We start from the raw sequence: 12,157 nt of genomic DNA, 5'->3' as shown, positions 1-12,157 counted from the left end.
TCCTTTATGATAATTTTATATTATTTGTTTTTATCTATTTTTCAGGAAAATCACCTAATAATATTTCAAAAATATTTAAACAGTTTTGGGACAAACTTTTAAAAAAACTGTTAAAAACAGTAGTATTGGGTTGTCGGCGAGTTAATTGAAAAACATTAACTATTAATTTATTGGTATTAAATTAAAACTAAAGTAAAAGAAGAAAACCGCACCTTTTTTCTTTTTTTTTCTTTTACATTCATATGAAAGTTCAGTCTGACAGATGTAGGATAAAGTCGGTGACAAGTATAAAGTTAGTGACAAAGTATAAATAATTTGTTTATCTGAAAATGTTTATAGTTCAATAGATGTATTTCTTTATTAATCCGGGTTTTTAATATTAATAAATGGATGGTAAAAGTAAAGTAGGTGACAATACTCTTATGCTATTTGTTCGTTGTTTTCCAAAAACAGAAAAAAATTCTGTAAATTTTATAAACACAAAAAGGGCAATAATGTGTTCAAGCTTTTCTGAAAAAAGGTGATCTTAATATAAAAAATAATATTAAAAATGAATGATCACCATTGAAACCACGAACCCGCATTAACAAAACTCGCTTGAATTGACAAAGACAACAAAAAGCCATTAACTCTTCTAATCATTTCCATCGTACACTTTAAATTCCAATGAGTTTTGTTGAAATGATAGATGGGGGAACAGTCTCACAAATTTGTTAAGATGAGTTTGTTTTTTACATATTTTTTTTTCTAAAAGAATATGATTATTAAGACCTTTGTTGGATGGATCAAGCACAATAAAGTCTGTCGTTTTTTTTTAGATGTGGCAGACTATTGACTCATTTATCATCTCTTTTTGTTTAGAGTCAAAGTCTGCAATGTTAACGACATTAACGTCTTTGATAGGAGCCGTGAGTTTGGTCGTTGTTGTTTGTTTGGGGAATATAGTTGTCTGAAAAAAGGTCTAAAACCATTTGACAAGTCGAAAATCATCTTATATATTAATGAAAAGCGGATAGGGCTTTCAATATTACAGGAAACCATCCTTTTACTTCGAAATGACGCGATAATGCCCTCATTTATTGCTGATTTATTGGTTTTTTTCTATTTTTTAATTTAACCGTTATGTGTTATTTTTTTGTAATTAACGAGTCTTTTATTCGGTTTTGTTAGAGAGCCAAAATCTTTTGTGAATTGCTCAGAAAGTGAAAAGAAATAATGTTCGTAAGCCTCAAATGTGTAACAAGGTACACAACATTTTATGTAAAATTATTGACGGTAATTGTTGGGAGTGAGATATTCAAGTTTAATCACTTTTGTTTAAAAAGTCATTTTTGTTTACATAAATCAATTTTATTTTTAAAATTGGGTTTTTTGTAAGTTAAATACAAATATTGACATGTTTATTGTTTGTACTATATAATTTCAACTAAACAACTCAAAAAAATCAAAGACTAGTTTTAAAAATCATAACATGATTTCTTTTGTAACACATTTTTATATAATTTGGCATCAGCCTATTATTTACCAAACACAACAACCGTTTTTCAATGATAAAACAAATGGTAGACGAAAAGAAAAAATTGTTCAAACAGTGAACAATAAAAGAGGAGATACAAACTTTTTATCGAAAAAGATGAAACAACAACAAATAAAAATATTGTAACAACTATAATAAGTACTAAATGGACACCTCTTCCAGTAGTTCATAAATTTTTGTTTTTCAAAGATGGAGCATCCAAAAATACTTACAAAGATTCAAATAGTAAAACTGGTTGCAAAGTTAGAATTAAAATTACTAAATTTAAAAAAGAAAGTGCTTTGTTGGAATTCGAAAAAGCAATTTTTGTTAATAAAAGTGAGCACAACCACACAATATCTGAACAGTTGGACAAAATTAACTTGCTTCACAACATAGAAAGACGTGTCAAACATCATTATTATTTGTAGAAAAGATCTGCTGCAATGCAGGGTTTTGATTATGGTAAGTATAAAAGAAGAATGTAATCGGCTAACAAATTGTCACCATTAATTCCGCCTTCTGTATATACAGTAAAAATTATATCGGTGTGTGGAGTCATGAAAATGGTTTTCCCTAGGTGTGTAAAATTTTTTCTTTTCTTTTTTAATTTCTGGCAAAAAAAACTAAAAAATCATAAAATTTGTAAAACTATCCACAATTAAGAAAAATAACAAAATATTTTTTTTTGTTTTTGAGAAAAAAAAGCGACACGTGTAAACATAAAACAATATTGTGATTTTTTAAATCGTTTAATTGTTTAGAATAAGAACAACGCATCGTGTTTTTGTATAAAAACAAGGATTTTTGGTGCGGATTGGTTCTTGTCAATTTACAACTCAAGTACGTTTTTGAATTTATTTTCAATTGCTGCATTGTCTTTTTTGATAACCTTAAAAAATTATCTTGTTTACTCTGTTATTACACAGTAGCAAGTTAGTGTCGATTTTTGACAACAATAGTTATCATCTTGTCGTCCTCCGCCTTGAATCATTTTGCGTGTGCAACCATCTTGTCTACCTGTTCCTTTGAGAGTCTTATTATTTATTGTCTCGTTTTCGGCCGACACATTTAATATCCCATTTGCATTTGTGTCAAATGTGACTTAAACTGTAAGACTCTACGTGGTGCTAATAAGATACCAAACAACACAAACTTTCCAAGCAGGTTGCAATGTGATGTCATAGATGCCTCGCCCTCAAAGACTTGGATGAGCACGCCTGGCTTATTGTCTGCATGCGTCGAAAACATCTATGACGTTCTTGCTGAAATTAATAAGTTTTGTGATATCAATTCTGTCATCACACCAATCACAAGCGTGCTCTTGTGATTGGTGCGTGGAAGTCGGTGCATTTTTTATTATCATTTAAAGTTTAATATTTTGAAAGGAGCTTTTTACTGTTTTTCTTTTGTTATCTTTTTTGAAATTTATTTTTGTTTGATAATTTTTCTCTTTTTAAGTTTTTATTACCAAGTCTTTACTCTTTTGAAATAAATAGAAATTTGCAATTGACATTTTTTTGCGGGGTTTGGTGCCAAATATGTAGGGAATCATTATATTCTATCGGTGTGTAGGTCACTTTTGATTGGTCAAAATAACACACCGATAGAATTTCTACTGTATAAAATAAAAATTATTCGCAAAAGTTATAATAACCATTATAATTATCAGATTTATTTTCAAAAATAATCAGAAACAAGAAAAACATGAAATTTAAAGTTAATTAACATTTATACTAAATAATTAAATAATAATATTTAATACTAAATATACTAAATATATTGTTTAATGATAATTAAGTTTATTGTAAATTGTTTTTGTACTTGCCAATAAAGTTTATTTGATTAAAAAATATACAAACTATTGTTAAAATTATCGGGACTTTAATTGACTTTTTTTAAAAAATGAAAAAAAAATCAAAACATAGATATTTCAATTTCGAACAAATTCCCAATTTTTTAAAGTTACATTGACCAAAAAACCACAAACAACTTATTTCAAATTTGATTTATTTCGTTGAATTACAAAGAACGCAAAATTCCATTAAAAAACAATGAAAAGACTCACATTACTTTTTGTTGATTTTTGTCTTCTGCTCGTTAGTGTTAAGAGTCAAACGAAAGATACCTGCCAATGTGTTCCCATAGGCGATAATGAAGACGCCGGTTTTTATTCATTAACAAATTCCACGTGTGTTTATAATGCAAACGTGTTTTGTTTTAATAACACATTTACATTCAGTGGGACAAACGTTTATTATGAGATTATAACAAGTGGGACATTTTCTATATATCTTAGTGATAACTCTAAATTTACAACAACAAGTAATTTGGTTATTTCAGAGAACAGTCTTATATCATTTATGTTACCCTTTCATATCGGCAATTCTATATCTATTGACAACAACTCGTCTACAATCATTAACAACCATTTTTCTATTGCTGGAAAACTCTTAATTTCAAATCCAAAATTAGACGCCCCACCTCTTGACTTGTGGGATTCAATGTATCTTCATTTATACCACAATTATCCTGGTAGACTAGACTTTGAGATAAAAAATCCAATCGGCAACATTGATTGTTTTGATGTCATTTCAATGGCAAATAACAATTCCATTAATATTAATTCAATTCCAAATCATATTTCATCAAACGATTTTCCATTTAATTTTACAGATGGGACTGCACATTTATTATCCAATAAAAGGCTCATCAGATTTTGTCCGACTGGGACAATTAAAAATACCACAGTGAAGTGCGTATTAAACCAGTCTTTGTATACAAACAATTATACAAACGGTTCTCCATATGGATTTGATTATCCCCATTGTCCATGCGATGACTCATCAATCGATTGTCACTTATATTTATCTGAGAAGTTATCCGAATACAATTTTGACAGTAAGCAACTTGCGTATACAACTTTACACATCAACAAAAATATAAAAATAACAAATGCAAAAGTAATCAAAACAGGGATGATGAGTGACGATGTTGTACTCGATTTAAATGGCGATTTTGCATCGTCAAAACTTTCCTTTTCTGTTGGAAATGTCGTTGTAAACCAAATTACTAACACACAAAGTACCTTTCAGTTCAACTCAGCAACTCACCAATTGGTGTGCACAAACGATATTACAAGTTATATAACAGTTAAGGAAGAAATTGGTAATATCATAATCAATTGCTCGGGTATAATCAACCCAATTGAATTGTCTGGTGACAAATTTGTGTATATCACAAAAGAGGTTAGAAAAATAGAAAATATTTTAAGTGGTTTTATACTTCATGAGAAACCACATATGATGATTATAACTTTGGAAAGTGAAAACACTGTCTTTGGAACACCAATATTTAATAATTGTATGATTATAACATCAATATCTAATGAAAATAAATGTTTAAAGTGCAATTCCAAAACTCGATTGTTGAATGACAAATGTGTTGACTTGGATACAAATTGTCAAATATACAATGCAAACAATCAGTGCTCATTGTGTAAAAACGGATATCAACTCAATGAAAAGTTAGAGTGTATACAATCAACAAATAATTGTTTAATAGGAACAACAGAAATTTGTTATGAATGTAATACCAATACATTACTATCAAATGGAGAATGCTACTCAAATACGGAATGTGAATACAATGATGGCAACTTGTGTTTGAAATGTCATACAGGCGATTATTCGACACAATGCGAGTCTTGTGACACAAATTGTGAATTGTGTGAAAATGGGAAGTGTACACTTTGTAAACAAAATTATTTATTAAATGGAGATAATGTCTGTGAAAAAGACAATATCTCAATTTCTCAAGGAAATCACGTCATATCGTGTGTAGATGGGTATTACATTGACAATTCATTGTGTTACAAATGTTCTTCTAAAAATGAGAATTCTATTAAATGTAACAAAATGTATGAATTACAATGTGACACCAATTACAGTCTTTCTGAAGATGAAATTTGTGAAACGACAATTTGTGATGATGAAGAAGAAGTAAAAGACGAAAACGGGAAGTGCAGTTTTCTTGTCGAAGGTTGCACTAAAATGATCAACGAAATTTGTGTTGAATGCGACGAAGATTTATATCCAAATATGGATGGAGAATGTGTTTCAACAATGGACGAAGAAATCGACAATTGTTTAGTGATGAACAACGTGGGTTGTTTAACGTGTGATATTGGATATTACACTGACGGTCAAATATGTTTTGAATGTGATGAAAACTGTACATCATGTGTATCAACATCATCGCAATGTATTTCGTGTAAAAATGGATATTACTTGGGTGAGAACAACAAGTGCATTTCTAACGACGAGTTGATTAAAAAATGTGATAAAGTTGCAATAGTCACAAGTGGGTGTTATCAATGCAGAGACGGGTATTACCGCGTTGGTCTTGACTGTATTGAATGTATATCAAATTGCTCTACATGTAACACAAATTCGAAGTGTTTGACTTGCAATTCTACAAATTATAAAACACAAGATGGAGACTGTATACCACAGAGTTCATTAATTGGGTGTCAACTAGAAGTGACACAAAATGGGTGTTCAAAGTGTCAAAATGGGTATTTTACTGTTAAAACAAATGAATGTGCGAAGTGTGATGATAATTGTATGACTTGTAGTGTATCAAATACCAAATGTACATCATGTCATTCAAATTATATTTTAAATCAGAACAAACAGTGTATATCAATGAATAAAGTTTACAAATGTGTTAAAGTAGCGAATTCCAAATGCTCCAAATGTACATTCTGGCATGTTCCAAGTGAGAGTGGCACATTTTGCAATACAAAAGCGGTGTGGTGGTTCATTTTAATTATTATAATATTTGTTCTGGTTATCATAACAATGTTTGTTGTATGTATTTACATTATTCTTATCAAAATACAAAAAAATCGCCACAAAAAAATAATAGAAAAAACGACCACCGTATTTTCAATGTCCAAATCGAATATTCATTTTATTTCTCTCAATGATGGCATAGCTGTGAATAAAAAGGAAATTGTTTTTAATGATGGAGATGAGGTGAATGTCAATAAGAAACTACGTGAGCTTATATGTGTAGGCAACACCACAAAACACAACATGAAAATTCAAATTCTGACGAATACAAGTCAAAATGAGAAGTTTGATATTATTTCAAATCCGCAATTAATTGTTTTAGGCAAAGGTGAAGCCTGTGAATTTGAAATATTTGTGACTTTGTTTTGTACTTCAAAAATTCAAAGTTCTTTTCTTCTTGTTGCAACTGCATTTGACACACAAAGAATAATATACAAAGAAATTAATTTTAGTCTAACAGCTCAACTGTCTACACGACTTGATCCAGACGAATTAAAAGAAGACAAGAAACTTGGCGAAGGGTCCTTCGGTGTTGTGTACAAAGGGACTTTACGAGGCAATCTTGTTGCTATTAAAAAGATGAAAACATTCAATGAAAACAAGTCGCAACTCAATGAATTTGAAAATGAAGTTGATATGTTGGACAAATTCCGCAGTGAGTATATTGTCCATTTCTATGGCGCCGTATTTATACCAAACAAGATTTGCATGGTCACCGAATTCGCTCAATTTGGCAGTTTACAGAATTTAATTGAAAATAAAAATAAAGAACATATTGATATGCAACTTCGTGTTAAATTTATGAGAGATGGAGCAAAAGGAATTTTATATTTACATGAAAATGGGATATTACATAGAGATATAAAACCAGACAATTTACTTGTTTTTTCACTTGATTTCAATGAAAGAGTGAATGCAAAATTGACTGATTTTGGGAGTGCTAGAAATGTGAATTTGTTGATGACTAACATGACTTTCACTAAGGGTATTGGAACACCAAAGTATATGGCGCCAGAAATATTGGAGAGAAATAAATATAAGAAACCTGCTGATATATATTCGTTTGCTATTACTATGTTGTCATGTTTTGCTTGGGATAACCCATTCCCGAAAACAATATATCCGTTTGCGTGGTCTATTGCTGATGAAATCTCAGTTGGTAAAAGACCAAGATTGGTGAATTTACTGGATAAACAGTATCAAGTAGTTATTGAAAATGCGTGGAAACAAGAGCCCAAAGAACGTAGTGAAATATTTGTAATCATCAAACAACTCGAATCGTTGTAACAATAATTAACAACAATTGTGTTTATTCAAATCACCTTTTTGTGTATTAGTAACAATAAAAAAGTAAAAACCAAATACATTTAAACCTCGATTTTTTCATACCTTGGCATTTTACAAACCTCAACAATTTCATAGATCTTATTGGTTGTTTGAAGTTTTTTTTTTGAAAAATGCGAGGGATACAATTGAAGTATATTTTACAATTAAATGAAATTATATTAAACTTAAAATAGTTGGCGTTTTCTGTTTTTAAACACACTATAACAACTTTATAGACTTTGGATAATAACACACACACTGTTGCTCAAGATAAACAAATTATACTTATAGTTGATACCTACAATTCAAATAATTTGTACATCAACAAAAGTAAATCAATTTCTCGAATTATTTGAACAATAGCCAGAATTGAATGCTTATTTGTTTTCAAAAATTTAAGGATTTTTTATAATTAAACATAATTTAATTAACTGTGGGTTTTACACAAATTTGTTTTTTGCTGCAAATATTTACATATTACAAATTATTAACAAATATTACAATTTAGAACAAAATTCAAAATGTTCAATTAAGAAAATGTTGTAGTTTTTAAAATGAAAAAAATAAAAAGAATCAAGGTTTGACTGATATTTTAATATAAAAAAATTTTAAAAAGAAAATCAAGTCAAAAAATAAAATAAAATAATAATAATAATAATAATAATAATAATAATAATAATAATAATAATAATAATAATAATAATAATAATAATAATAATAATAATAATAATAATAATAATAATATAGTCATTCGCTAAAAGGTAAAAATTTCCGACAAATGGTCTAAAGAACCCATATTACAATTTTGTAAAAATATGATTTTAGATTGTGTTTCAATTCGACATTTATTTTTTTATATTGCAAATATTTCAAAATAAACTTAAATTTTACTAAATTATAATATATTGTCGAAAATAGATTAAAGGTGAACTGAAAAACAATTTTTATGGAAAATGCTGTACATGTGTATTTATTTGGACAATACCAAAAAAGACCAAACCTGCAACTGTGATGGTTTTCGACAATTCGACCAATTCTTTGGATGTATCAAATTCGTTATGTTGCTCGCTGAAAATAACACAACCTTTGTTAGCTTAACTCCATTTGCTTCTCGTTTCCTTTAAGTTTTTGATTTGGGGATATTTGGTAGGCTTAAAAGAAGAATGTCCATTTTTTAAGCGAAAGACAATTGTGTAAAATTGCTTTTTCAAAAAGAAGTCAAGAAGGAAGATATGGATGGTAATTTGTTTTGGAAAGAAAAACCATTTTCACATTATCGAACTCGGAAACAGACTTAAAGTGTTGATGATGTTGGTGGATTTTTTGTGGTTACAACACCTCCTTTTAATATTATTGCTTTTAAACAAGCTGTCATAGTCAAACAGATTGACAAGACACCCCAAAGTGTCGTGTATCCATTGAACTTTGTAAAATTATAAGACACCCCAATAAAAAGAATTGTTTAAACAATTTATTTCAAAACGATTTTTGTTGCCTCAAAAAAAAGAACGATAGCATTACTTTTTTTTCCAAATTGAATTAAAAAAGAAAGGGAAGAAAAAGAGCATTGAAGGACCAAAAGAAGATAAGGAAACCCCCGTTTTAAGATTGCCGTTGTCTTTTAAACAAATTAAAAAGCTTGACAAAATTGATACAATGTGATTTTATTTTTTTTGTTTTTCTTTTTAATGTTATTTTTGTTTTTTTTATTGTTTTTTATAATTATAGTATAAAATAATAAATTATAGTTTCTTTAGACCATTTGTCGTGTTTTCATTGCTTTTGGTGGGTGACTATAATAATATTAATATTATTAATTTTAAACAGTACTGTCAAAGGCGTCTATTAGTCTTAATTATTATTGTCGAACTTGCTTTATTGTCGCATAACTGGCCAATCATTTTGGTGTACGACAATTAAATATTTTGTTCTCTAACCTGTAACTTTTGTTGAATTAAAAACTAATTTTTTATAAAAAATAAATTTTAATATTAAAAAGATTTTTCTACAAAATTTACTCATTTACGACAAATAGATAATTTTTTATGCTGGATTCACTACAAATAGACGCCTTTGACTGAAAACCAGGGTGTGCCAAACCAGGATGGAATTGGCGATTATAAATAGAGCAGTTTTTTGGCAAAGAAAAATAAAAAATAAGCATGATAATATAAAAATTTGTCTTTTTCAGCATTTTCGAATAACAATTACCAATAATTATTTAGTTTTTTCTTTTTTTCATTAAATTTTTAAATTTTTTATTTAATTTTTAATTCTTAAAAATAATATAAAATTATAGTTATTAAAATATATGTTTTAATTTATAATAACTAAATGCCAATAATCGGATTATTTAATTAATATAATATAAATATTATTATCTTAAATTTACAAATCACGCTTTTTACGTCTTTATTCGTCTCCTTATTTATTTTATGTTCTCGAACTTTATTCCATCTATTATCAATTGTATAGTTTTTATTAACGATATAAATCATTTAACACGAGTCAATTGTTTTTTATTATATTCCAAAAGGTGCGAAGGTTAATTATTTAATATAAATAATACTTCTTATTACCTGTTTTGCTGTAGATCCGATTTTAATCATGTCAAATTTATCGAGTTATAATATATTTTTTTATTAATTATGTTTTGTATTAGTTTATATTTTTCATTGTCTGATATAAGTATAAAGAATTCAACTGTATAACACCCAACTGTCTGGTTAAATAAATAACTTAGGGGCCACATAAATTAAAGTGGTCATCTTGTCATTGTTATTTTATTATACCTCGGAATCGATTGACCAAATTTTAACATTGTAACACTCAATTGAGGGTGAATAAGATTTAAACCCAAACCCAACACGTATACATTTGTTAATATAGTTAATTTTTAATACAACTAATAGAAACAATTTTACACCAAAAAACTATATTATATAATTATGTTTACTATTAAAAAACAATTAAAAAAACAAAAAATAATGGTTAAAATATGTATTAGTTATTAAAAAAATTAGAAAATAATAAAATTTATTCAAAAATCATATCAAGTAAAAATTATAAAAATTAATTAAAATCAATTAATTATAATCAAAAATCACTAAATGTAAAAACTTGAATATAAATATTATTTTTTGTTGAAGTTATAATTTCGAAGATGCTAGTTCATGATACAAAAAACTGTATTTAAAATAATATTATAATGGTTTTTTATCTTGAAACACAACCCTGTAATAATAATTTTAACTTATTATCAATTTAATACTAACAATTTCAATGACTTTACTACGGACAAACAATTTTTTTAAAAGGACTTCAAGAACAACACAAAGTTCCACAAAAGTCATTGTGGAACACGTTGTCATCACTACAAAGTAACGATCTTCAGGCAAAAAACATTTTAAACTTGTATAGATCCATTGAAATACCTATTTTGTGTGTTTTTAAACAACAACCCACTATAACACACAGGTTGTATTCGGTAAATGACAAAATTGTTAAAGGATTGTATGACATGCTTGGGGAAACAATTGATGGTTCTTGTACAAAAGAAATAAAACGATTTTGTTATACATCAACTGACACATTTACAATTCAAATTTATGCTGCAACACACACTCGCTCCGACTCTCCTGAACAAATTTATAGTTGTAAATCGGTTGGTTGCAATTCTTCTATAGTTGTTTTCATATTTGAACAAAAGTACCTATTTATTTATTTCAATCCATGGCACATTGATCACTCGGAAACAACAATAACAAAAGGTCAACATTTTTTAAATTTGATAAAAGACAAATTATACTTCGAGATGCAAAAAAAGAAAGTGAGTACGCAACTTTCCAGGCTATACCATGGTTTTACATACAATCCTCAAATACTTTATGATATTCGTAAAAGAGCATATAAAGATCAAACCATCAAACAGGCAAATCAGCTTAATATATACCTAAATTCCCTTTCAGATTTTTCAACTGTGTTATTCGTGGACTATCAGAGGAGATTTGTTTGATGTTTTTGCCTCAACATGCTATCAGTTAACGAATATGATAATTCATATCTTGTCATAGATGACACACACTGCACAAATAAATTCTCCAAACCTTTATTCGTTGTTGTTTTTAAAAAGAATGATATAACAAGATTGTTGTCATTTGAGTTTTTACGTGACGCATCCAAACAAGCGTTTGAGGAATATTTAAAAGAACTTAAACAACAACTTGATTTAAGATGTTTATCTTCCGTTGGGTTTTCATGTGACCGGTCTGAAGCCCAATCATCAGCACTATATTCAGTATTTGGCCAACAGACAAAGATAAGACACTGCTGGTTACACATACATCGCAATTTAGAAAAGCATTTTTCATTTGACGATGAAATTGTATATTTGTTTGATTCACTGTTTAAAGAAAACGTTGATAGTGAGAAAGCGGAGGCTTTGTTCTTAGCGAAACTA

The 12,157-nt window shown here is 28.3% G+C and overlaps 1 protein-coding gene across 1 annotated transcript; it reads left to right on the top strand.

The window, feature by feature from the left end:
* Window positions 1–3,421: 3,421 nt before the first annotated feature.
* Window positions 3,422–7,659, top strand: EIN_264010 (protein serine/threonine kinase, putative; the record flags this gene model as incomplete). The annotated part of the gene is made up of 2 exons (XM_004259690.1): window positions 3,422–3,480; window positions 3,579–7,659. 2 exons carry the CDS (start codon window positions 3,422–3,424, stop codon window positions 7,657–7,659), a joined length of 4,140 nt encoding a protein of 1,379 aa, XP_004259738.1.
* Window positions 7,660–12,157: the final 4,498 nt, after the last annotated feature.

This window comes from Entamoeba invadens, assembly GCF_000330505.1.
Source record: "Entamoeba invadens IP1 unplaced genomic scaffold scaff_1105074726371, whole genome shotgun sequence".
NCBI lineage: Eukaryota > Evosea > Mastigamoebida > Endamoebidae > Entamoeba > Entamoeba invadens.
Note: the sequence above shows the minus strand (reverse complement) of the source record. Positions and strands in the feature narration are given on the sequence as shown.